Source organism: Bombina bombina, chromosome 2 (genome assembly GCF_027579735.1).
Source record: "Bombina bombina isolate aBomBom1 chromosome 2, aBomBom1.pri, whole genome shotgun sequence".
Taxonomy (NCBI): domain Eukaryota; kingdom Metazoa; phylum Chordata; class Amphibia; order Anura; family Bombinatoridae; genus Bombina; species Bombina bombina.
This window is the reverse complement of record NC_069500.1, coordinates 513092164-513119480: the sequence shown is the minus strand read 5'-3', so window position 1 is coordinate 513119480 and position 27317 is coordinate 513092164. Positions and strand designations below refer to the sequence as shown.

Sequence of the window (27317 nt, the reverse complement as noted above, 5' to 3'; positions counted from 1 at the left end):
TGAACGTTTGATTTTATCAAAACGTGGTTTTTCTGAGTCGGTTATTGATACCCTGATACAGGCTAGGAAGCCTGTTACCAGAAAGATTTACCATAAAATATGGCGTAAATACCTATACTGGTGCGAATCCAAACATTACTCCTGGAGTAAGGTTAGGATCTCTAGGATATTGTCTTTTCTACAAGAAGGGTTAGAAAAGGGTTTATCAGCTAGTTCATTAAAGGGACAGATTTCAGCTCTGTCCATCTTGTTACACAGGCGTCTGTCAGAAAATCCAGACGTCCAGGCTTTTTGTCAGGCTTTAGCTAGGATCAAGCCTGTGTTTAAAGCTGTTGCTCCGCCATGGAGTTTAAACTTAGTTCTTAACGTTTTACAGGGTGTTCCATTTGAACCCCTTCATTCCATTGATATAAAATTGTTATCTTGGAAAGTTCTGTTTTTAATGGCTATTTCCTCGGCTCGAAGAGTCTCTGAGTTATCAGCCTTACATTGTGATTCTCCTTATCTGATTTTTCACTCAGACAAGGTAGTTCTGCGTACTAAACCTGGGTTCTTACCTAAGGTGGTCACTAACAGGAATATCAATCAAGAGATTGTTGTTCCATCCTTGTGTCCAAATCCTTCTTCAAAGAAGGAACGTCTTCTACACAATCTGGATGTAGTTCGTGCCCTCAAGTTCTACTTGCAGGCAACTAAAGATTTTCGCCAAACTTCTTCCCTGTTTGTCGTTTATTCTGGACAGAGGAGAGGTCAAAAAGCTTCTGCTACCTCTCTCTCTTTTTGGCTTCGTAGCATAATACGTTTAGCCTATGAGACTGCTGGTCAGCAGCCTCCTGAAAGAATTACAGCTCACTCCACTAGAGCTGTGGCTTCCACTTGGGCCTTTAAGAATGAGGCCTCTGTTGAACAGATTTGCAAGGCTGCAACTTGGTCTTCGCTTCATACTTTTTCCAAATTTTACAAATTTGACACTTTTGCTTCTTCGGAGGCTATTTTTGGGAGAAAGGTTCTTCAGGCAGTGGTTCCTTCTATATAATGAGCCTGCCTATCCCTCCCGTCATCCGTGTACTTTTGCTTTGGTATTGGTATCCCAGAAGTAATGATGACCCGTGGACTGATCACACATAACAGAAGAAAACATAATTTATGCTTACCTGATAAATTCCTTTCTTCTGTTGTGTGATCAGTCCACGGCCCGCCCTGTTTTAAGGCAGGTAAATATCTTTTAAATTATACTCCAGTCACCACTTCACCCTTGGTTACTCCTTTCTCGTTGATTCTTGGTCGAATGACTGGGACTGACGTGGAGGGGAGGAGCTATATGCAGCTCTGCTGGGTGAATCCTCTTGCATTTCCTGTTGGGGAGGAGTTATATCCCAGAAGTAATGATGACCCGTGGACTGATCACACAACAGAAGAAAGGAATTTATCAGGTAAGCATAAATTATGTTTTCATGTCACCCTTTCACTGCCAGATGCGATCAAATAAAAAAAAAAAAGTTCACTTTTTCACAAATTTTATCACAAACTTTAGGTTTCCCACTGAAATTATTTACAAACAGCTTCTGCAATTATGGCAAAAATGACTGTAAATGCTTCTCTGGGATCCCCTCTGTTCAGAAATAGCAGACTTATATGGCTTTGGGGTTGCTTTTTGGTAATTAGAAGGCCGCTAAATGCCGCTGCGCACCACACGTGTTTTATGCCCAGCAGTGAAGGGGTTAATTAGGGAGCTTGTAGGGTTAATTTTAGCTGTAGTGTAGTAGACAACCCCAAGTATTGATCTAGGCCCATTTTGGTATATTTCATGCCACCATTTCACCGCCAAATGCGAACAAATAAAATCATTTTTTAAAATTTTTCACAATTTTAGGTTTCTCAATGAAATTATTTACAAACAGCTTGTGCTATTATGGCACACATTGTTGTAAAAGCTTCTCTGGGATCCCCTTTGTTCAGAAATAGCAGACTTATATGGCTTTGACGTTGCTTTTTGGTAATTAGAAGGCCGCTATATGCTGCTGCGCGCCACACAATAATTATGCCCAGCAGTTAAGGGGTTAATTAGGTAGCTTGTAGGGAGCTTGCAGGGTTAATTTTATCTTTAGGGTAGAGATCAGCCTCCCACCTGACACATCCCACCCCCTGATCCCTCCCAAACAGCTCTCTTCCCTCCCCCACCCCACAATTGTCCCCGCCATCTTAAGTACTGTTTTAAAAAAAAAATAATAATAATAAAATATTTTAGCTGTTATGGACCCCTGCCTTAGCCCCCAACCTCCCTGATTCCCCCCCCCCCCCAGCTCTCTAACCCTCTCCCCTACCTAATTGCCGCTATCTTGGGTACTGGCAGCTGTCTGCCAGTACCCAGTTTGCCCCCAAAAACAAAAGAATTTTTTTTATTCTGCACTTTAAACTTTTTCTGTAGTAAAGCAGCCCCCCACAATACCCCCATCTCCCTCGCAGATCCTTTTATATTTTAAAAAAAATTCTAATCCTTTTTTTTTTCCCCCCTCTCCCTCCTCATTGGTGTCAGTGGCTAATGCGGGCGCCCCCGCAGGATCCCCCGCACGCTCCCGGCACCCGCCGTGCACATTGCACTCACAGGAACCGGATGCCGGGTAGCGATGGGCCGCCTCCCTGCCACGCTCCCTCCCACCAATGAACGGCACCATCACTACCGGTGCGGAGAGGGCCACAGAGTGGCTCTCTCTGCATTGGAGTCTTCTAAAAAGGTATTGCAGGATGCCTCCATATCGAAGCATCACTGCAATACCCTGAGAGCTGCTGGAAGCGATTGCGATTGCTTCCAGCACTCTGTTAGACAACTGACGTACCAGGTAAGTCTATTGTTATTAACTGGTCGTTTTTGCATGACGTACCTGGTACGTCAGTTGTCATTAAGGGGTTAATCATGTTTGTGGTTCTATCTGCTAATGTGTAGTAATACTTAGGCTCATTGCTTTTCGGAACATAATGGCCTTATCATCAATTGGTGCAATCTCTTGAGATTTACTCGCTTTTTTTGCGACTGGCACAGTGCACCTCGTGACCGGGTGCGGTTACGTTGTTTTCCACTTTCGTATGCTGACTGTGTGGTGACAGAGAGAGTCTGCTTGTGGGTTGTCTGGTTCACAGGAGGTGGTGAGTGCCCCAGCCATTGGGGGTGTAAAAAGAGTGCCAGTTAGTGTTTGTCATTTTTGTAATCCCAAGATTATGGAGGATTCTGATTTCTTAGACACGGATGTCTCCAATACAGAGAATGCGTCTTGTGAATAATATGAAATGGCCTGGGTTATCCATGCCCATCAGTTCTGTTCCGAATGCCGTTCTAGAGTACTCTCTTCTCCCGAATCAGGGACCTTAGAGTGCCTTGAGCCATCCGCCCCTGTGGATCCCATGTCCTGGGAGGCGCATGCCACAGATCCTTCCTTTGCTACGCAAGCAGGTGTCCCTATGGCCTTTACTCCTTCTCCGGAAAGGTGGCTTGTTTCCTCCAGAGGTTACGGCACGGTTCCGCATAGCCATATCTATGGCGCTGGCTCATTTATATCTCCCAAGTGAAATATTTTTAAGATCCTGTTCGTGTTCTGTCAACCAGGGCCTGTCGGGCGTGGGATCGCCTTATTCAGTTCGGCCTCCTGGGGAAGCGTTGGCCTCTGAGGCTTCAGGGGCCCCAACCTCGGGCAGGGGTTGTTTATCGATCGGGCAAGGGATAATTTTAGCTTCCGTTATAGACTAGCACGTCTTCGTGTTCTACTAAGACATGTTTTGGCAGCGCTGGAGGATTCCAGTCCTAGTGGGCCGAGGGATCCGAGGCCTTAAATGCTGGATGGCAAGATGGATTATACGATTGGGGATGAAGCTAATCTCCTTGACGTCCCCGTTTTTTCTTTCTTTCTTTTATGTTTCGGTTCCAGTTCTGAGCTTTGGAGAATGGGGTCTCTGATCGGCTTGTCCTGTTGGCATATCCATTCACCTTGGGCGTTCACCTCTTTTATTTTGATCCAGACTAGGATGTGTTTGATTTGTTTTTAATAAGCTCACGTCTGATATAATTTCCGATTTGGGAATGTTCTTTCTCTGGAATGATACTTGAGATTTTGTGGCCGTGTGGGCACTTCCGGAATGTCCTCCGGTGGTCTAGTATTCCGGGTGGGACATTTTGTGTCTTCACTTGTGGTTTCTTCTGGATGTTACTCTTGTAGCCTAGTCATATTACTTTTGCGGAGGCGGAATCTTTTTCTTTCCCGTCTTGGGGAGGTTGATCTTCATCTGTTCTGAAAGTGCAGGCATGTCCTTCTTCCTTTGCTCAGCGTTCCATTTGCTCTAGTATGTGGAGTGCAGGGGTCACCCTGCCTTTTCAGCCAGGAGCTGCGAGGCTCCCAGCGTTATTCCTGTTACAAGGATTTCGGGAGACCGATCCTGCAAGGATCTCTGGAGACTGTCGTCTTCTCAATATAAGAACTACCCTTTTGTCATCCATAGTCATTAGACACTTGGGTGCTATCCTTCGACTTTATTGCAGATCTAGCCTTCGTTTTTGAGGGTAGGAGGTCCGAGGTCCGTTACAGACTTTTGCCTTTCTGGGGGTCAGGAAAATGACCATTTATCTTCACCAGTGTGTGGATCAGGTGGTTAAGCCTTGCGATCCAGGGGTACTGGTTGACAATTTCTTAAACTGGTCAGGAGTTTGACTCTTGGGTTTCAGGCTGTTGCTAGGTATTTTACGTCTAAGGACTTTAGATGGTGGAAGGCTTTGTCTTGGGTGTGCTCCTAACCATAGGGGGCAGCTTAGGGGTTCCTCAGGAGTTTAGATCTTTTGATCAGTTCAGTTTTTAGGGTAAGGGTAGATCACACTAAATACTTTTTCTGATTTTATATATTTTTTTCCAATTTTTTTTTTATACTGCATAATACAAATATCCTGTATTTGCTGGTTGTATTCTAGTAAAGAGATGGACAAATAATTATATATGGTCATTATACCATTGCTAAAACAACAAATCTAATGGTGGCCTAAGACTTTTGCACAGTACTGTACATGTCTGTCATTTGCCGGCGACAACTCCTCTCTAATGCGTCTGTCTGTTGGAGTACCTTAAGGATCTGTTCTAGGTCCTCTACTCTTCTCCATCTATACTTCTTCGCTGGGTAAACTTATCAACAGTTATGGCTTCAAATATCACCTCTATGCTGAGGACACCCAGATCTACCTCTCCACCCCTGCCCTCTCTCTCTCTGTCCTTTCTCATGTCAGCGACTGCTTATCTGGTATTCTTCCTGGATGGCCTCTCACCACCTAAAGATTAACCTGTCCAAGACTGAGCTCCTTCTTATCCAACCTCAAGCTTTACGCCGACTTCTGACTTCTCTATCCCTGTTGACTTCCCCATCGCCCCAAGTCCGCTGCCTCAGAGTTGCACCCCCATATAAAATCACTTTCTACATCCTGCCGCAATCATCTATGCAATATTTCCAAGATTCGCCCTTTTCTGAGCGCTGACACCACAAAGCAAATGATACTCTCTTGTTATTTCCCGACTTGACTACTGCAATAACCTACTCGCTGGGCTTCCTCTTTCCCGCCCTATCCTTCCTTCAATCCATCCTAAATGCCTCTGCCAGGCTGATCCACCTTTCCCGTCGCTCTGTATCTGCTGCACCTCTCTCAGAGTCCCTTCATTGGCTCCCCATTCACAGCAGAATTAAATTCAAAATTCTCACCCTTACATACAAAGCTCTCACCAACGCCGCTCCCCTCTACCTATTCTCTCTAATAAACAAGTATACTCCAGCCCGCCCACTAAGATCCAACAATGACCTGCTCCTTGCATCTACGACTATCGCCTCCTCTCATGCTAGACTGCAGGACTTCTGTCGTGCAGCACCTACCCTCCTGAACACTCTCCCTCGTGCTGTCAGGCTTAGCCCTAATCTTTCTTTCTTTAAATGTTCCCTGAATACTTTTCTGTTCAGGGAAGCCTACCACCCAACTCAATAATAAATTAATATCACTCGCCTAACATTTCCCTCATCTAACTCTGTATTAACATCTTTCTCAATCTTGCAGTCCTCACCTCCTGTTTCTCAACCTCCTACCCCTTCTAGATTGTAAATTCCCACGGGAATAGGGCCCTCAATCCCTCCTGTATGTGTTTGTAAATTTTGTCCTGTCTCTTACAAGTATTATATTGTGTGTATGTGTGTGTGTGTGTATGTATATGTATGTGTATATATATATATATATATATATATATGCACACGCGCGCGCGCGCGCGCACACACACACACACACTTCACCCTGTACTATATATTGAAAACACATTATTATTTTACTTTTGTGAATATAAAGGGACACTAAACCCAAATTCAAGTTTCAGAAAGAGCATGCAATTCTAGGCAACTTTTACTCCTATTAATTTTTCAGGTTTCTCTTTCTATCTTTATTTGAAAAAGCAGGAATCTAAGCATCCTGGATAGTGCTTGCTGATTGGTGGGTATATTTAGCCACCAATCAGCAAGCGCAACCTAGGTTCTGAACCAAAAATGGGCCGGCTCCTTCGCTTAGAATCCTGCTTTTTCAAATAAAAATACAAAGAGAACGAAGAAAAAAATATAATAGGAGTAAATTAGAAAATAGCTAAAAAATTGGGTTTAGTGTCCCTTTAACCCCTTAGTGAACAGACCATTTTTAAATGTTCTTACCGTTAACGACCAGAGCTATTTTTACATTTCTGCAGTGTTTGTGTTTAGCTGTAATTTTCTTCTTACTCATTTACCCACACATTATATACCTTTTCTCGCCATTAAATGGACTTTCTAAAGATACCATTATTTTCATCCTATCTTATAATTTACTATAAAAAAATTATAAAATATGATGAAAAATTTGAAATAAAACACTTTTTCTACCTTTGACCCCCAAAATCTGTTACACATCTACAACTACCAAAAACACCATGCTAAATAGTTTCTAAATTTTGTTCTGAGTTTAGAAATACCCAATGTTTACATGTTCTTTGCTTTTTTGCAATTTATGGGGCAATAAGTACAAGTAGCACTTTTCTATTTCCATACCAATTTTTTTCAAAATTAGCGATAGTTACATTGTAACACTGATATATGTCAAAAATCCCTGGAAAAACCCTTTGTGTGTGTGTGTGTGTGTGTATAATATAAATATATATATATATATATATATATATAGAATTAGGGCTGCACGATTAATCGCATATGCTATTTAAAACCGCAATTAATTGTCACGATTTTAAAACCTCGAGAGTTTGCGATTTTTTGCTAAATAAAAAAATCCTCAGAAGTGGCTGTAATATTGATTTGTTTGTGATTTCTTGCAAACCAGCTCCATCTAGTGGTTGCTTTTAGCACACATTTGTAAAATGGCTGTTTTTACTTTCACTTTCTGTTCTCATAAGCAGCCGATCAATCTAGAAGTCTAAAAGCAGAGCACATGTAGGAATGAACAGGAGAGAAAACCACTTACTTATATTTCCCCCTAGGGACGTCTGTAGTCTGAAACTTAGAATATGTAAACATTATGGAGCCTCTCACACAATCTCCCGCTCCTGTGTGAAACTGCTCAAATACATAGCAGATGCGGTTAACCCCACGGCTCCCAAAAAGGCTAAAACTGCAGTCCCCTCTGCTACTGGGTTAACTTAACTACATCTACAATGTTTTTATATATATATATATATATATCTGTGTGCAACTGTGTATGTGATTGTATATTATATATATATGTGTGTGTATGTATGTATGTATTGGCACCATTGCTGGCTGATGCAGAGAGGGCCACAGAGTGTCTCTCTCTGAATCGGATGCTTAAAAAAGGTTAATGCATGGTGCCTCAATATTGAGGCATCACTGCAATAACCTGAAAGCGTCTGGAAGCTTCCAGCGCTTGAACACACTGAGGACGTGCAGGGTACATCCTTGGTCATTAAGTACCAGTTTTTTTACACAAAGGGACCGGGTGGTTGAGCCTAGGAGATGTGAATCCACCCTCCTAGGGTCAACCACCCGGTCCCTTTGTGTACATATAGCAACTCCAACAAAAATAGAGGCAACCAGGATTTTTCCAAATCACCAAGTCAAATTTATTGACGTTTCGGGGAACAAAAAAAAAAACGAAGGGGAGTTTTGTTCCCCGAAACGTCAATGCCTCTGTTTTTGTTGAAGTTGATATAGAGATAGATAGAGAGAGAGATAGAGAGAGAGAGAGAGAGAGATAGAGAGAGAGAGATAGATATATACACATACATACTCATACACACACGCCAGAAAGAAAGGATGCACTATATATACAGAGCAGAAAGAAAGGATGCACTCTTCAGGATTTTCAATGTTACCTGTTTAAAATTAAACGGGTAATATTGAAACTCCTGGAGAGTGCATCCTTTCTTTCTGCTCTTATTAATTCCTTGGAAGCACCCTGAGTGCAGGCTTATCTAATAATAAATATATATATATATATATATATATATATATATATATATATATATATATATTTATATATATATATATTTATATATATATATATATATATATATATATATATATATATATATATATTTATATATATATATATATATATATATATATATATATATATATATATATATATATATATATATATATATAAATATAGTGTGTATGTATATATACAGTCGTATGCAAAAGTTTAGGCACCCCTGACGATTTCCATGATTTTCATTTATAAATAATTGGGTGTTTTGATAAGCAATTTCATTTTGATCTATCAAATATCTGAAGGACACAGTAATATTTCAGTAGTAGTGAAATGAGGTTTATTGGATTAACAGAAAATCTGCAATATGCATCCAAACGAAATTAGACAGGTGCATAAATTTGGGCACCCTTGTTGATTTTGAATACCTGTAACTACCTAGCACTGAGTAATTGGAACACACAATTGGTTTGGTGAGCCCATTAAGCCTTGAACTTCATAGACAGGTGCATCCAATCATGAGAAAAGGTATTTAAGGTGGCCAATTGCAAGTTGTTCTCTTTGACTCTCCTCTAAAGAGTGGCAACATGGGGGCCTCAAAACAACTCTCAAATTACCTGAAAAGAAAGATTGTTCAACATTATGGTTTAGGGGAAGGCTACAAAAAGCTATCACAGAGATTTAAGCTGTCAGTTGTCCACTGTGAGGAGCATAGTGAGGAAATTGAAGACCACAGGCACAGTTCTTGTTAAGGTCAGAAGTGGCAGGCCAAGTAAAATATCTGAGAGGCAAAGGATGGTGAGAACGGTCAAAAACAGCCCACATACCACTTCCAAAGACCTTCAACATCATCTTGCTGCAGATGATGTCACTGTACATCGTTCAACAATTCTGCACACTTTTTGCACAAGGAGAAGCTGTATGGGAGAGTAATGCGGAAGAAGCCTTTTCTGCACACACAGTCGCTTGAGGTATGCGAACGCACATTTGGGCAAGCCAGCTTCATTTTGGAAGAAGGTGCTGTGGACTGATGAATCAAAGAATGAGATATTTGGTCATAACAAGGGGCGTAATGCATGGCGGCAAAAGAACACAGCGTTCCAAGCCAAACACTTGCTACCCACAGTAAAATTTGATGGATGTTGCATCATGCTGTGTGGGCCTGTGTGGCCAGTGCCAGTACTTGGGAATCTTGTTAAAGTTGAGGGTCGCATGGATTCCACTCATTATCAGCAGATTCTTGAGAATAATGTTGAGGAATCAGTAACAAAGTTGAAGTTACACAGAGGCTGGATTTTTCAACAAGACAACGACCCAAAACACTGCTCAAAATCTACTCTGGCATTTATGCAGAGGAACAATGTTCTGGAATGGGCATCCCAGTCCCCAGACCTGAATATCATTGAAAATCTGTGGGGTGATTTGAAGCGGGCTGTCCATGCTCGACAACCATCAAACCGAACTGAACTGGATTTGTTTTGCAAGGAGGATTGGTCCAAAGCACCTTAATCCAGAATCCAGACACTTATTACAGGTTATAGGAAGCGTCTAGAGGCTGTTATTTCTGCTAAAGGAGGCTCTACTAAATATTGATGTGATATTTCTGTTGGGGTGCCCAAATTTATGCACCTGTTTGGATGCATATTGCAGATTTTCTATTAATCCAATAAACCTCATTTCACTACTGAAATATTACTGTTTCCTTCAGTTATTTGATAGATCAAAATGAAATTGCTGATCCAAACACCCAATTATTTATAAATGAAAATCATGGAAATTGTCAGGGGTGCCTAAACTTTTGCATACGACTGTATTTGTGTGTGTGTGTGTGTGTATATGTGTATGTATGTATGTGTGTGTATATATATATATATATATATATATAATACAAAAGGAAGAAAGAGCGCACAAAGTAACTCTAAGTGTAGTATTATTTATTACAAATGACTTAGACATTAAAATTGTCACAACTACTCACAAAAGGTGCCCTCAAACATATGAGGTATGTATGAACGTTCACTGATCCAAACACCGTGATCTCGTGAAAATGGATTGACGTCAGTCGGCTGAACGATTCTAAGGGTTGTTCACCTCCGTTCTCACACGAATTTCGTCTCTCACAACTCTCACCGGCAAGTTGATAACAGAAAACAAACAGTCTGGGTTTCCGTAACCACTTAGCAGCGTCAATGATGCACATTGTCCAATCCTCTACACCCTTTCTAAGGTCCATAAGAGCTTATGTAAACCACCGGGCCGGCCTATCGTTTTAGCCAGAGGGTCCCTATTAAGTCCATTGGCCCAATGGGTTGACTACCATCTCCAACCACTTGTGAAACATGTCATCCTATGTGCAAGACTCCTCGGATATCCTCCGGCTATTTCCTGAAATTCATGACGTAGGCCCAGATGACTGTCTGGTGACGATGGATGTTGCAAGTCTTTATACGATAATACCACATCAGGAGGGGATGGAGGCGGTCAGAAAAGCCCTATCACGATACCTGTATGTGGAACCTGAGAGTGAATTCATTATCAAGATCCTATGCCTTACCTGTAACTTCTTTAGGTTTGAAACCAAATATTACCAATAGATCACAGGAACAGCGATGGAGTCTAATATGGCCCCATCATACGCCAACCTCTATATGGAGGATTATGAGGTAAATGTGATGAAAGTCTATGATAACCCTAAAGTTATCATGTACAGGCGATACATTGATGACATTCTGCTAATCTCGAGGGGTGATGAGGACAGTCTCATGTCGTGGCTGGATACCCTGAATAGATCCACAACACCTGTGAGGTTCAAAATGACACATTAGAATCAAGTAGATTTTTTAGACCTAAGGATCTTTAAGGATGGGTCAAAGCTTGAAACCACAATGTATCATAAACCCACAAACAGGAACTCGCTTTTATTAGCAAACACCTGTCATCCACCATCCCTCATCAGAGCAATACCGAAAGCACAGATGTGGTGAGGAACAATTCCACTCAAGAGGCTACAACCTTACAACTCCAAGAGATGTCCAAGAAATTCTCACGTAGAGGTTATACCAATGATAACATCAAAAGGGCACAGAAGGCAGCCAGTGAGTGCAGTAGGATGGATCTCCTTACAAATCAACGCAGGGAAGCTATTAAGACACGGTTGACATTTGTCACCACATATACCCCTGCAGTGTATCTACTGGCAAAATCAATAAGGGATCATTGGAACTTACTGATTACTGATGTAACATTACCTTTTCAGTCAATGGATCCCCCGAGAATGGGCTTTAGAAGAGGTCGTAACCTACAGGACCTATTGATGCATACAGATCCTATACATGCATACCAAAAGGAGACATGGTTAAAGACACATAAACCGGGGTGCTTCAGATGTGTCAGCTGCACCACATGTAATTAAATGATCCAGGGCAGTTCTTTCCATCACCCACATTCGAACAAGAGATACAAGATCAGGAGCCACCTTACTTGTTCCACTCAATATGTGGTATATCTACTGAATTGTATTTGTGGGGGATTCTATGGCCAATCATCGGAGTACAATCAAAAAAGCTTTGGAGAGTAGAGATACTGATCAACCAGTGGCGCGGCACTTTAGGAGAAAAACCATACAGTGAAGGATTTACGGTTTATACTAATAGACCATGTGCCACCCCAGAGACGAGGAGAAGATAGGAGGCAGAAACTCCTGCAGTTGGAGACACGTTGGATATTTACTTTGGGGACTTTACATCCTGGAGGTCTGAACACTAGCATTGCCTGGCACTACTTCTCATGAATGTATAAACTAGTGGAAGTTTACTACCATACTCCTTGTGGACATGGGGTGGTAAGTCACCTTATATATACATCTCATATATTGCAGTTATATGTCTCTTAGGTATGATGGTTCATGCTATGTAGTTAAGTAATGATACATCCCATTCCTTCCCCTTTTTTTCTAGTATTGTTTAATATCCATCAGGTCCGCTGTCCAATATGTGGGTAGTTAATCTAATATAGGGGCAGTTAACGCACACTCCCTTTTGAGGACATGAGGGGATCATCTAGTAATGATAGATACAACAGGATAGGCTGATTGTGTGTTAGATTACATGTACCTTTCTGTATATGAATAGGTTATCAGCTATATAATGCACTGTTAATTTTTGCCTAGTTTTGCTCTGTTTGGTGATGTGGTGTAATGGATGTTTTTGCATGATTTGTTTAAAAGATAAAATGCTTTTACATTTGAATGTATTTTTGTTCACTAGGACGATGATGGGATTTGGTTCTACAGCTGTTTGGGGGCGAGTCCACTGTATTATCCAATTATGCTGTGCGTCTCAGTATTGACCTGCCCTTTGGGGCGCTAATGGTGACGTGAGCCATGCACCTTTTGCCGAATACTGGGGTTTCAGTGTGGAGATTGATTTTGATGACACCTAATCTTTGGTGTATGCCTACTATTGCCCTGGTGGTTGCAAATTATATTGATAAGTTTGATGGGCTCTTTCCCCACTTTGTGACTTCGATTGAGTGCTGAAGGGGCGTGACCTACTCACGCACTACTTTTGGCTGATGTGAGATATGTACACACGCCTCCCCCTCACACAGCGTGTAATTCAGTATACCACGTTGGAAATGTTTGTACCACATGTGAATGAGCAGACTCTGGTTTGACTACAGAAATAATGTTTATTGGTAAGTTGGTTGCTTTTGTATTTATTTGTGTGTCTTTGTGCCTGGCTTTGTACAAGTATAATGATAACATTCATTCATTAATTGTGGTTATTAGACTCCTGGATGTATGTATATGTATATATGTGTGTGTATATATATATGTATGTGTGTGTGTATGTATGTGTGTATGTATATATATATATATATATATATATATATATATATATATATATATATATAATTTTTTTGAGGTTATTTTTTTGTCACTGGATAGATGCACTTAATATACTACTGATACTATGATGATGGTGCACACTGATATGTAGTACATATCCCTATAAGATTGACACTGCTAGATATGCATAATGTTATGCTGATATGATCACCTGTACTTATTGTTGATGATTGTGACACTGTTTTGTGATTGGTTGCAGGGGAAGTGGGAGGGTTCTGTATTAAGTACTGTCTTGTTCACTTTTTTTATTGTCCGTGGAAGGAGTGAATGCTCCGAAAACGTTTACAATAAAGTTTGCTGTGATTTAAATCCAGAGTGCGCAATTGCTGGACTGTGTTTTATTGAGAAATTTTATGCACTCTGGTACTTGTTTTTTTGCGCTTTTCCAATTTATTAATTATATAAGTATAATTTATTGTTATTTTTTTTTAAATGGGACATGAAACTTCACATTTTTCTTTCATGATTCAGATAGAGCATACAATTCTAAATAACTTTCCAATTTATTTCTATTAACAATTTTGCTGTTGCAATATTTTATTGAGGGAGCAGCAATGCACTACTGGGAGTTTGCTGAACATATTTGGTAACCCAATAACAAAAGTTATATATGTGCAGCCACCAATCAGTAACTTGCTTCCATTTCCTGAGCCTATCTAAATATGCTTTTAAAAAAAAGGATACCAAAAAAACAAAGCAAATTAAATAGAAGTAAATTTGAAAAATGTTTATAATTGTATGCTCTATTTGAATAATGTAAGAAAATTTTGGGTTTTTATGTCCCTTTAATAACTTAATTACCTATGAACATTTTAAATGATTGGTATATTTATGATGGCTTTTCATACATTTATAAGACGTTATTTAAATGCTATTTTTGATCATTTGAATATTTTCAAAATCTGTTTTATTTATACTTTTTTGGGGGTAAATTTCATATAATGGAAGAAAGAGAGACTATTATTGTGGGGATGAATTTGTTTTTAACCAAGGTTTAAAAGGATTTGGAAATATAATCAACAATTGTTCATGCATTTAGTGTATTAAAGGACCATCAGGTACAGTAGAATTGCATTCTCAACACGTGTATGCTAATGAAACAATAAAATAAATTTATAAGAATAAAGCAAACAAAGCTTTTTTTTTAATCTTTTCGAACAGCTTTCAGCGTTTCTTTTTATTTCTTTATCCCCTGTATCACATGACAGCCTTCAACCAGTCACAGACTTATGTTTTTTGAGATGTGAAATTTTACATGTGCTTAGTAGGAGTTGGTGACCATTTACATTTATCTTTATACACTGCTGCCATATAGTGCTTAAGACACATGCACATCCCTCTGCATATCTAAATATGCTCTTGAACAAAGGATGTCAAGAGAACAATGCAAATTTAACAGAAGTAAACTGGAGATGTGTTTAAATTATAATTACTTATAGTGAATGCTCTACCTGAATCATGACGGTTTAATGTTGACTGTTCAATTTAGCTGTAATGTTTTGAACTCAAAGCTGAGAAAAAAAGAAAAAACAACAACCTTAGTACAACTATGTACTGTAACTGAGCTAATCTTTGCTTGGTCTGAGTAAGAATCCAGCTTCACAGTGCAGTAGCCAGAAACCAATCTCGCATGATAAAAGGACAGTGTTAAAAAAGCTGTCTGAGTGGATTTTCTGGCACTATATCTTAACCCAGGCTGTTTTATAAGCGTTCTAAAAAGAGTGAGCATATGCTAAAAGTTACACTGCTGCCTACAACTGAATACACTAATGTGTAGCGCCCACTTGCTATGAAACAACTGAACCCCTGGACCACCCTCCCAGGAGCTAACACCTCCCCTCCTCCCATGCACTGCAACAGTCACTTATTGCAACCAAAACCCATAATCATATTGCCACAATCCACTACCAGGTACTGCTATCTAGATCGTTTACTAACATTTTACCCAGGAGTAGCAATACACTACAGGGAACTAGCCGGTGATTGGTGGCTGCACATATATGCCTTTTGTCTTTGGCTCACCTGATGTTATTAGCTCCCAGTAGGGCATTGACACATTTCAACAAAGGATGCACAAAGAATGAAGTAAATGCAATAACAGAAGTAAACAGAAAATTTGTTTAAATCTTGCAGACACGGTGTGAATACTTATTTTGTTTTCATTTCTACAGGAGTTGAATTTGGAGCACGTATGATTAATATTGAGGGGAAGCCAATCAAACTACAAATATGGGACACGGTAAGGAGAGTATACAATTAGAGGTTTAATACGTTACCATCCGTTGAATTAAAGGAAGTGTAATGTCATAGAAATAATTAGCTAGTTAGAAGCACGTATACAACACAGGTTTTTCCTTATATTATACCTAGACTAACATCTGGTCTGTTCCAAGTTTGATCAAATTAGAGACTTTCAAATTCTGCTTTGCTGGTAAATCTACCTCTACAGGACTTGAGATATATATGTGTGTGTGTATGTATGTATATGTATATTTATATATATATATATATATATATATATATATATATATATATATTGTGTATATACTGTGTGTGTGTTTAATAAAAAAAGTCCCAGGGAATAGCACTCTGTTTACAAAACACTTTAATGGTAAACGTTTTCGGGGTCTCCCCCGTCCTCAGACCAAACAGTACACAAACATCTCAACCACCCTATATAGTGCTCCCTCCACATTTGTGATCTCCTGTAAACTGTCGTCGGCATCTTCCTAAAATGTCAAAGTAACAAACACCGTGAAATAGAGCCACACACCATTGACATTTCACATTTTAGGTATTTTGTTCCTAAGGTGGTTGCCGTGCGGTCTGCGCAGTTGCACCATGAAGACGCCGACGGCAGTTCACAGGAGATCACGAAGGTGGAAGAAGCACTATACTGGGTGGTAAATTGAGATGTTTGTGTACTGTTTGGTCTGAGGACGGGGGAGACCCCGAAAACATTTACCATTAAAGTGTTTTGTTAACGGAGAGTGCTATTCACTGGGACTTTTTTTTTTATTATTTATTATTTTGAATGGCACCCCGGCAGATGTATAAGTGAATGCTGGATATGATTGATATATATATAGTGTGTGTGCCCGAACATTTTGGACTATTGGTAACCTTGCATTTTAAGATAGTAACACAAAAAAACTGGACTGGAGATTACCAAAATGCCTGTTGAGAAGCCGCAGTGCTTCTGGGAAACTACCTTTTGTTTTGTCTGACAAAAGGACAGAGCTTTTTGGCAACTCTATGTTTGCAGAAGGAAAAATACCTATCTATGGTACAGAAAGCCAGAGTTGGTTACTCTGTTCTTTCTTTTTCTACAGGTCTCTGTAAGGAGTATGTGTCCTCCTTTCACGCCTTGTGGGCTGTCTTCCTGCTAGACTGCAGGTAAGTGCTTTTGTCTTCTAGGTCTTGGAGACTTGCACTTCAGAAGAATTTGTCATATGCAGTAGATAAGGACATTTTTAAAATCCTTTTATACAGGATTTTCATTGGCAGTGGGCAGGCACATTATGTATGTTGAGACTAGGGGGTAAATCTTCCCTTTATTGGGACGTTTTTCCTCTTTGGGCTAATTTTGTTGAAATACTTTATTACTATGTGTGTGGCTTATGTTTTATACAGGGATTTATGTATAAACTTAAAATTTGGCAGTAGTTTTCTTTTCTTGTTTAGCTAGAACAGGCTAACTGACAAACTGCTTGAGTTTGAAACCAGCTGCAGCTACTTGCATCTTATGTTGTAGGCAGAGGGAAATGTGCACCTTTTACTTGCTGCGTAGTTTACTCTCTCTGCCGGTCATGTGATTTCTCTCTGCTGTCGGATATTCACAGAGCGAAGCGGCGTCATTGAATTCTAGTCCCTTCAGTTTCAATCTACTATATGGTCATTTTAGAGACACTTGGCAGCCAAATTGTGGTATTAAAAATTCATAGTGACAGTGTATTTTAAAAAATTCTACAATTTGGGGAATTTTTTATTTAGTATTATGGACATGGACCTAGAGGCACATATTGTTTGCCTATGCAATTCTGTGCTGCAGGCTTGGCTAGAACACTTCAGTTTAAAGATAAATTGTTGCCCTCTGAACCCAATGTCTCTCAGGATGATGCTGTTCAGGCAATGCCACAGCTTTCTCCTCAAACGTCCCAAGCCTCTATGCCATCACATACAGTGCCCTTTTCCTCTCAGCCTCCTGGAGGAGTTTATTTGCCTGCAGATTTTGCTGCACGGGTATCTTCTGCGGTATCTGCGGCATCTGCTTTTCCTATGCTGGGAAAACGCAAGAGGAAAATTAGACATTCAGATAGTAAGGTTTCTGTTCCATCTACTGCTACACAGGTGGCCCTTCTTTATAAGTCTGAGGAGGAGGATACGCCGGTAGCCTCTGAGGGTGAGACCTCAGATTCGGACAGTAAAATTCCTTTATCTGAGACTGAAGAAGTTAAAGGGACAGTAAACCTATAAAATAATGTTATATAATTCTGAACATAGTGCAGAATTATATAACATTATTTTAGTGTTATCGTTATTAACCCTTTTATTCCCTTTCCGTTTTTCAGACCCGCTCTCTGTACTCTGCTGAGCGGGTCTGTTTTTTGTTTTTTTTACACAGCGCATCGGGCCAGCTGTATAGTCACAGCCCGGCCCGACCGCGCCATAGCACTAAGTGCAGCTCGCTCCTGCTCTAAAAAGGTTTATAACGATAACACTAAAATAATGTTATATAATTCTGCACTATGTGCAGAATTATATAACATTATTTCTTTCATGTAATTAGCAAGAGTCCATGAGCTAGTGACGTATGGGATATACATTCCTACCAGGAGGGGCAAAGTTTCCCAAACCTCAAAATGCCTACAAATACACCCCTCACCACACCCACAAATCAGTTTTACAAACTTTGCCTCCCATGGAGGTGGTGAAGTAAGTTTGTGCTAGATTCTACGTTGATATGCGCTTCGCAGCAGACTGGAGCCCGGTTTTCCTCTCAGTGTGCAGTGAATGTCAGAGGGATGTGAAGAGAGTATTGCCTATTTGAATTCAATGATCTCCTTCTACGGGGTCTATTTCATAGGTTCTCTGTTATCAGTCGTAGAGATTCATCTCTTACCTCCCTTTTCAGATCGACGATATACTCTTATATATATACCATTACCTCTACTGATTCTCGTTTCAGTACTGGTTTGGCTTTCTACTACATGTAGATGAGTGTCCTGGGGTAAGTAAGTCTTATTTTGTGACACTCTAAGCTATGGTTGGGCACTTTTATATAAAGTTCTAAATATATGTGTTTAAACATTTATTTGCCTTGATTCAGGATGTTCAACGTTCCTTATTTCAGACAGTCAGTTTCATATTTGGGATAATGCATATGAATAAACCAATTTTTCTTACCTTAAAATTTGACTTTTTTTCCTGTGGGCTGTAGGCTCGCGGGGGCTGAAAATGCTTCATTTTATTGCGTCATTCTTGGCGCAGACTTTTTTGGCGCAAAAAATTTCTGTGTCATTTCCGGCGTCATACTTGTCGCCGGAAGTTGCGTAATTTTTTTGACGTTTTTGCTCCAAAAGTGTCTGCGTTACCGGATGTGGCGTCATTTTTGGCGCCAAAAGCATTTAGGCGCCAATTAATGTGGGCGTCTTTTTTTGGCGCTAAAAAATATGGGCGTCATTATTGTCTCCACAATATTTAAGTCTCATTGTTTATTTGCTTCTGGTTGCTAGAAGCTGGTTCATTGGCATTTTTTCCCATTCCTTAAACTGTCATTTAAGGAATTTGATCAATTTTGCTTTATATGTTGTTTCTTCTGTTAAGTGTGATCAGTCCACGGGTCATCATTACTTGTGGGATATTAACTGCTCCCCTACAGGAAGTGCAAGAGGATTCACCCAGCAGAGTTGCTATATAGCTCCTCCCCTCTACGTCACCCCCAGTCATTCTCTTGCACCCAACGACTAGATAGGATGTGTGAGAGGACTATGGTGATATATTTAGTTTTTATATCTTCAATCAAAAGTTTGTTGTTTTATAATAGCACCGGAGTGTGTTATTCCTTCTCTGGTAGAATTTGAAGAAGAATCTACCTGAGTTTTTTTCTATGATTTTAGCCGGAGTAGTTAAGATCATATTGCTGTTTCTCGGCCATCTGAGGAGAGGCAAACTTCAGATCAGGGGACAGCAGGCAGATTAATCTGCAAAGAGGTATGTAGCAGTTTATTATTTTCTGACATGGAATTGATGAGAAAATCCTGCCATACCGTTATAATGTAAACCCAGCCTTGAATGCAGTAGATGTAGCTGATATCAGGCTGTCATGTATGTATATTTTATACTTCTCTGGTTTTTAGACTGTATACATAGACTTAACCTAATTTGCAGGGACTTGCAATAGGTTTTAAATGACAATTAATTATTGAGGTAAAACGTTTTTTTGCTGGCATGTAAAAACGTTTTTTTCTCTGAGGTACTGGGTGAAAAAATGTTTTGGGCACTATTTTTCCACTTGGCAATAGTTTTGATTTAAATTAGAGCAGTTCACTGATCCCTCTCACTGTTATGTGTGTGGGGGAGGGGCCATTTTGGTGCTTTCACTATGCATCAGAAAAAACTCAGTCAGAGATTCATTTTCTTCCTGCATGATCCGGTTCATCTCTACAGAGTTCAGGGATCTCCAAAGCCTTTTTTGAGGGAAGTAATCATTACAGCACAGCTGTGCTGATTGTATTGACTGTGATAAAAAAAAACAAAAAAAAAAAAAAACGTTTATTTGTGTATTTTTTTCTGCTGCCTGGGTTAGTTATCATTTGCTGAGGGGAACAATCCTTTGCTAAAACTGTATATTCTGACAAAGATTGATGCTATAACTTAATTATTTTAACTGTTATAATATTTTTCTGTGCTTCTTAAAGGCACAGTTCGTTTTCATATTATTTGTAAATTACTTTGTAAAGTATTTCCAAGTTGCTGTTTATTTGCTAGTGTGTTAAACATGTCTGATTCAGAGGAATATCTCTGTGCTATATGTGTTAATGCCAAAGTGGAGCCCAATAGAAATTTATGTACTAAATGTATTGATGCTACTTTAAAAAACAGTCAATCTGTACAAATTGAACATATTTCACCAAACAACGAGGGGAGAGTTATGCCAGCTAACTCGCCTCACGTGTCAGTACCTGCATCTCCCGCTCAGGAGGTGCGTGATATTGTAGCGCCGAGTACATCTGGGCGGCCATTACAAATCACATTACAAGATATGGCTACTGTTATGACTGAAGTTTTGGCTAAACTACCAGAACTAAGAGGTAAACGTGATCACTCTGGGGTGAGAACAGAGTGTGCTGATAATGCAAGGGCCATGTCTGATACTGCGTCACAGTTTGCAGAACGTGAAGACGGAGAGCTTCATTCTGTGGGTGACTGTTCTGATCCAAATAAACTGGACTCAGACATTTCAAATTTTAAATTTAAGCTTGAGAACCTCCGTGTGTTACTAGGGGAGGTATTAGCGGCTCTGAATGATTGTAACACAGTTGCAATCCCAGAAAAAATGTGTAGGTTGGATAAATATTTTGCGGTACCGACGAGTACTGACGTTTTTCCTATACCTAAGAGACTTACTGACATTGTTACTAAGGAGTGGGATAGACCCGGTGTGCCTTTCTCACCCCCTCCTATATTTAGAAAAATGTTTCCAATAGACGCCGCCACACAGGATTTATGGCAAATGGTCCCTAAGGTGGAGGGAGCAGTTTCTACTTTAGCTAAGCGTACCACTATCCCAGTGGAGGATAGCTGTGCTTTTTCAGATCCAATGGATAAAAAATTAGAGGGTTACCTTAAGAAAATGTTTGTTCAACAAGGATTTATATTGCAACCTCTTGCATGTATTGCGCCTGTCACGGCTGCAGCAGCATTTTGGTTTGAGTCTCTGGAAGAGACACTTCAATCATCCACACTAGATGACATCACACACAAACTTAAATTCCTTAAGTTAGCTAATTCATTTATTTCAGATGCCGTAGTACATTTAACTAAACTTGCGGCTAAAAATTCAGGATTCGCCATTCAGACACGCAGAGCTCTGTGGCTGAAATCCTGGTCAGCTGATGTTACGTCTAAATCTAAATTGCTTAATATTCCTTTCAAAGGGCAGACCTTATTCGGGCCTGGCTTGAAAGAGATTATTGCTGACATTACAGGAGGTAAAGGTCATGCCCTGCCTCAGGACAAGGCCAAAGCCAAGGCTAGACAGTCCAATTTTCGTTCCTTTCGTAATTTCAAAGCAGGAGCAGCATCAACTTCCTCTGCACCAAAACAGGAAGGAGCTGTTGCTCGCTACAGACAAGGCTGGAAACCTAACCAGTCCTGGAACAGGGGCAAACAGGCCAGAAAACCTGCTGCTGCCCCTAAGACAGCATGAATTGAGGGCCCCCGATCCGGGACCGGATCTAGTGGGGGGCAGACTTTCCCTCTTCGCCCAGGCTTGGGCAAGAGATGTTCAGGATCCCTGGGCGTTAGAGATCATATCTCAGGGATACCTTCTGGACTTCAAATCCTCTCCCCCAAGAGGGAGATTTCATCTGTCAAGGTTGTCAACAAACCTAACAAAGAAGGAAGCGTTTCTACGCTGCGTACAAGATCTTTCATTAATGGGAGTGATCCATCCAGTTCCGCGGTTGGAACAAGGACAAGGGTTTTACTCAAATCTGTTTGTAGTTCCCAAAAAAGAGGGAACCTTCAGGCCAATCTTGGATTTAAAGATCCTAAACAAATTCCTAAGAGTTCCATCATTCAAGATGGAAACTATTCGAACAATTTTTGCCCATGATCCAAGAGGGTCAGTACATGACCACAGTGGATTTAAAGGATGCTTACCTTCACATACCGATTCACAGAAGTCATTACCGGTATCTAAGGTTTGCCTTTTTAGACAGGCATTACCAGTTTGTAGCTCTTCCATTCGGACTGGCTACGGCTCCAAGAATCTTCACAAAGGTTCTGGGCACTCTTCTGGCGGTACTAAGACCGCGAGGAATTTCAGTAGCTCCGTACTTAGACGACATACTGATACAAGCTTCAAGCTTTCAAACTGCCAAATCTCATACAGAGATAGTACTGGCATTTCTAAGGTCGCATGGATGGAAAGTGAACGAAGAGAAAAGTTCTCTCTTTCCACTCACAAGAGTTCCCTTCCTGGGGACTCTGATAGATTCTGTAGAAATGAAAATTTACCTGACAGAGGACAGGTTAACAAAACTTCAAAATGCATGCCGTGTCCTTCATTCCATTCAACACTCTAAATCTGAATCAAGAGACCAGAAATTCTCTTCTATGGTGGCTTTATCGGCCACATCTGTCCAGGGGAATGCCATTCAGCAGGCCAGACTGGTCAATTGTAACAACAGACGCCAGCCTACTAGGTTGGGGCGCTGTCTGGAATTCTCTGAAGGCTCAGGGACTATGGAATCAGGAGGAGAGTTTTCTTCCAATAAACATTCTGGAATTGAGAGCAGTCCTCAATGCTCTTCTGGCTTGGCCCCAGTTAACAACTCGGGGGTTCATCAGGTTCCAGTCGGACAACATCACGACTGTAGCTTATATCAACCATCAGGGAGGGACAAGAAGCTCCCTAGCAATGATGGAAGTATCGAAGATAATTCGCTGGGCAGAGTCTCACTCTTGCCACCTGTCTGCAATCCACATCCCGGGAGTGGAGAACTGGGAGGCGGATTTCTTAAGTCGTCAGACTTTTCATCCGGGGGAGTGGGAACTTCATCCAGAGGTCTTTGCCCAAATACTTCGACGTTGGGGCAAACCAGAGATAGATCTCATGGCGTCTCGACAGAACGCCAAGCTTCCGCGCTACGGGTCCAGATCCAGGGATCCGGGAGCGGTCCTGATAGATGCCTTGACAGCACCATGGACCTTCAGGATGGCTTATGTGTTTCCACCTTTCCCGATGCTTCCTCGATTGATTGCCAGAATCAAACAGGAGAAAGCATCAGTGATTCTAATAGCGCCTGCATGGCCACGCAGGACTTGGTATGCAGATCTGGTGGACATGTCATTCTGTCCACCTTGGTCGTTACCTCTGAAACAGGACCTTCTGATTCAGGGTCCTTTCAAACATCAAAATCTAACTTCTCTGAAGCGGACTGCTTGGAAATTGAATGCTTGATCTTATCAAAGCGTGGTTTTTCTGAGTCAGTTATTGATACCTTAATACAGGCTAGGAAGCCTGTTACCAGAAAGATTTACCGTAAAATATGGCGTAAATACCTATATTGGTGCGAATCCAAAGGTTACTCTTGGAGTAAGGTTAGGATTCCTAGGATATTGTCTTTTCTACAAGAAGGTTTAGAAAAGGGGTTATCCGCTAGTTCCTTAAAGGGACAGATCTCAGCTCTGTCCATTCTGTTACACAAGCGTCTGTCAGAAGTTCCAGACGTTCAGGCTTTTTGTCAGGCTTTGGCCAGGATTAAACCTGTGTTTAAAGCTGTGGCTCCACCATGGAGTTTAAACCTTGTTCTTAACGTTTTACAGGGTGTTCCGTTTGAACCCCTTCATTCCATTGATATAAAGTTTGTTATCTTGGAAAGTTCTATTTTTAATGGCTATTTCCTCGGCTCGAAGAGTCTCTGAGTTATCAGCCTTACATTGTGATTCTCCTTATTTGATTTTTCACTCGGATAAGGTAGTTCTGCGTACTAAACCTGGGTTCTTACCTAAGGTAGTCACTAACAGGAATATCAATCAGGAGATTGTTGTTCCATCCTTGTGCCCAAATCCTTCTTCGAGGAAGGAACGTCTTTTGCACAATCTGGATGTAGTTCGTGCCCTTAAATTTTATTTACAGGCAACTAAAGATTTTCGACAAACGTCTTCCCTGTTTGTCGTTTACTCTGGTCAGAGGAGAGGTCAAAAAGCTTCTGCTACCTCTCTCTCTTTTTGGCTTCGTAGCATAATTCGTTTAGCTTATGAGACTGCTGGACAGCAGCCTCCTGAAAGAATTACAGCTCATTCCACTAGAGCTGTGGCTTCCACTTGGGCCTTTAAGAATGAGGCCTCTGTTGAACAGATTTGCAAGGCTGCAACTTGGTCTTCGCTTCATACTTTTTCCAAATTTTACAAATTTGACACTTTTGCTTCCTCGGAGGCTATTTTTGGGAGAAAGGTTCTTCAGGCAGTGGTTCCTTCTGTATAAAGAGCCTGCCTATCCCTCCCGTCATCCGTGTACTTTTGCTTTGGTATTGGTATCCCACAAGTAATGATGACCCGTGGACTGATCACACTTAACAGAAGAAAACATAATTTATGCTTACCTGATAAATTCCTTTCTTCTGTAGTGTGATCAGTCCACGGCCCGCCCTGTTTTTTTAAGGCAGGTAAATATTTTTTAAATTATACTCCAGTCACCACTACACCCTTGGCTTCTCCTTTCTCGTTGGTCCTTGGTCGAATGACTGGAGGTGACATAGAGGGGAGGAGCTATATAGCAACTCTGCTGGGTGAATCCTCTTGCACTTCCTGTAGGGGAGCAGTTAATATCCCACAAGTAATGATGACCCGTGGACTGATCACACTACAGAAGAAAGGAATTTATCAGGTAAGCATAAATTATGTTTTTTTCTATTACATATTGCAAGATGTCTCAGATTGACCCTGAATCAGAAGCTACTTCTGGAAAATCGCTGCCTGATGCTGGATCTACCAAAGTTAAGTGTATTTGTTGTAAACTTGTGGTAACTGTTTCTCCGGCTGTTGTTTGTAATGAATGTCATGACAAACTTTCTAATGCAGATAATATTTCCTTTAGTAATGTTCCATTACCTGTTGCTGTTCCATCAACATCTAATATTCAGGGTGTCCCTGTTAACATAAGAGATTTTGTTTCTAAATCTATTAAGAAGGCTATGTCTGTTATTCCTCCTTCCAGTAAACGTAAAAGGTCTTTTAAAACTTCTTATGTTTCAGATTACTTTTTAAACGAACATCATCATTCTGATTCTGTTTCTGATACTGATTTTTCTGGTTCAGAAGGTTCTGTTTCAGAGATTGATACTGATAAATCTTCTTATTTATTTAAAATGGAATTTATTCGTTCTTTACTTAAAGAAGTCTTAATTGCATTAGAAATAGAGGAGTCTGGTCCTCTTGATACTAAATCTAAACGTTTGAATACGGTTTTTAAACCTCCTGTAGTTATTCCGGAGGTTTTTCCCGTCCCTGATGCTATTTCTGAAGTAATTTCCAGGGAATGGAATAATCTGGGTAATTCATTTACTCCTTCTAAACGGTTTAAGCAATTATATCCTGTGCCATCTGACAGATTAGAGTTTTGGGACAAAATCCCTAAGGTTGATGGGGCTATCTCTACTCTTGCTAAACGTACTACTATTCCTTACGCAGATAGTACTTCCTTTAAGGATCCTTTAGATAGGAAAATTGAATCCTTTCTAAGAAAAGCTTACTTATGTTCAGGTAATCTTCTTAGACCTGCTATATCTTTGGCGGATGTTGCTGCAGCTTCAACTTTCTGGTTAGAAGCTTTAGCACAACAAGTAACAGATCATAATACTCATAGCATTGTTAATCTTCTTCAACATGCTAATAACTTTATTTGTGATGCCATCTTTGATATCATTAGGGTTGATGTCAGGTATATGTCTTTAGCTATTTTAGCTAGAAGAGCTTTATGGCTTAAAACTTGGAATGCTGATATGTCTTCTAAGTCAACTTTGCTTTCCCTTTCTTTCCAGGGTAATAAATTATTTGGTTCACAGTTGGATTCTATTATTTCAACTGTTATTGGGGGGAAAGGAACTTTTTTACCGCAGGATAAAAAATCTAAAGGTAAATTTAGGTCCGCTAATCGTTTTTGTTCCTTTCGTCATAATAAGGAACGAAAGCCTGATCCTTCCCCTACAGGAACAGTATCAGTTTGGAAACCATCTCCAGTCTGGAATAAATCCAAGCCCTTTAGAAAGCCAAAGCCAGCTCCCAAGTCCACATGAAGGTGCGGCCCTCATTCCAGCCCAGCTTGTAGGGGGCAGATTACGTTTTTTCAAAGAAATTTGGATCAATTCGATTCACAATCTTTGGATTCAGAACATTGTTTCACAAGGGTACAGATTAGGCTTCAAGATAAGGCCTCCTGCAAGAAGATTTTTTCTTTCCCGTGTCCCAATAAATCCAGTGAAGGCTCAAGCATTTCTGAAATGTGTTTCAGATCTAGAGTTGGCTGGAGTAATTGTGCCAGTTCCAGTTCTGGAACAGGGGCTGGGGTTTTACTCAAATCTCTTCATTGTACCAAAGAAGGAGAATTCCTTCAGACCAGTTCTAGATTTAAAAATATTGAATCGTTATGTAAGGATACCAACATTCAAAATGGTAACTATAAGGACTATTCTGCCTTTTGTTCAGCAAGGGCATTATATGTCCACAATAGATTTACAAGATGCATATCTGCATATTCCGATTCATCCAGATCACTATCAGTTTCTGAGATTCTCTTTCCTAGACAAGCATTACCAGTTTGTGGCTCTGCCGTTTGGCCTAGCAGCAGCTCCAAGGATTTTTACAAAGGTTCTCGGTGCCCTTCTATCTGTAATCAGAGAACAGGGTATTGTGGTATTTCCTTATTTGGACGATATCTGGGTACTTGCTCAGTCTTCACTTTTAGCAGAATCTCATACGAATCAACTTGTATCGTTTCTTCGAGAACATGGTTGGAGGATCAATTTACCAAAGAGTTCGTTGATTCCTCAGACAAGGGTAACCTTTTTAGGTTTCCAGATAGATTCAGTGTCCATGACTCTGTCGCTGACGGACAAAAGACGTCTGAAATTGGTTTCAGCTTGTCGAAACCTTCAGTCTCAATCATTCCCTTCGGTAGCCTTATGCATG

At 40.5% G+C, this 27317-nt stretch overlaps 1 protein-coding gene across 1 annotated transcript in view; it reads left to right on the top strand.

Moving 5' to 3' along the window:
- RAB2B (RAB2B, member RAS oncogene family) overlaps positions 1-27317 on the top strand; it is a 102800-nt gene that overhangs the window by 64740 nt on the left and 10743 nt on the right. Inside the window, exon 3 of the mRNA XM_053702280.1 lies at positions 15572-15639. Within this exon, the coding sequence (XP_053558255.1) occupies positions 15572-15639 (68 nt within the window). The remainder of the gene's footprint in view (positions 1-15571; positions 15640-27317) is intronic.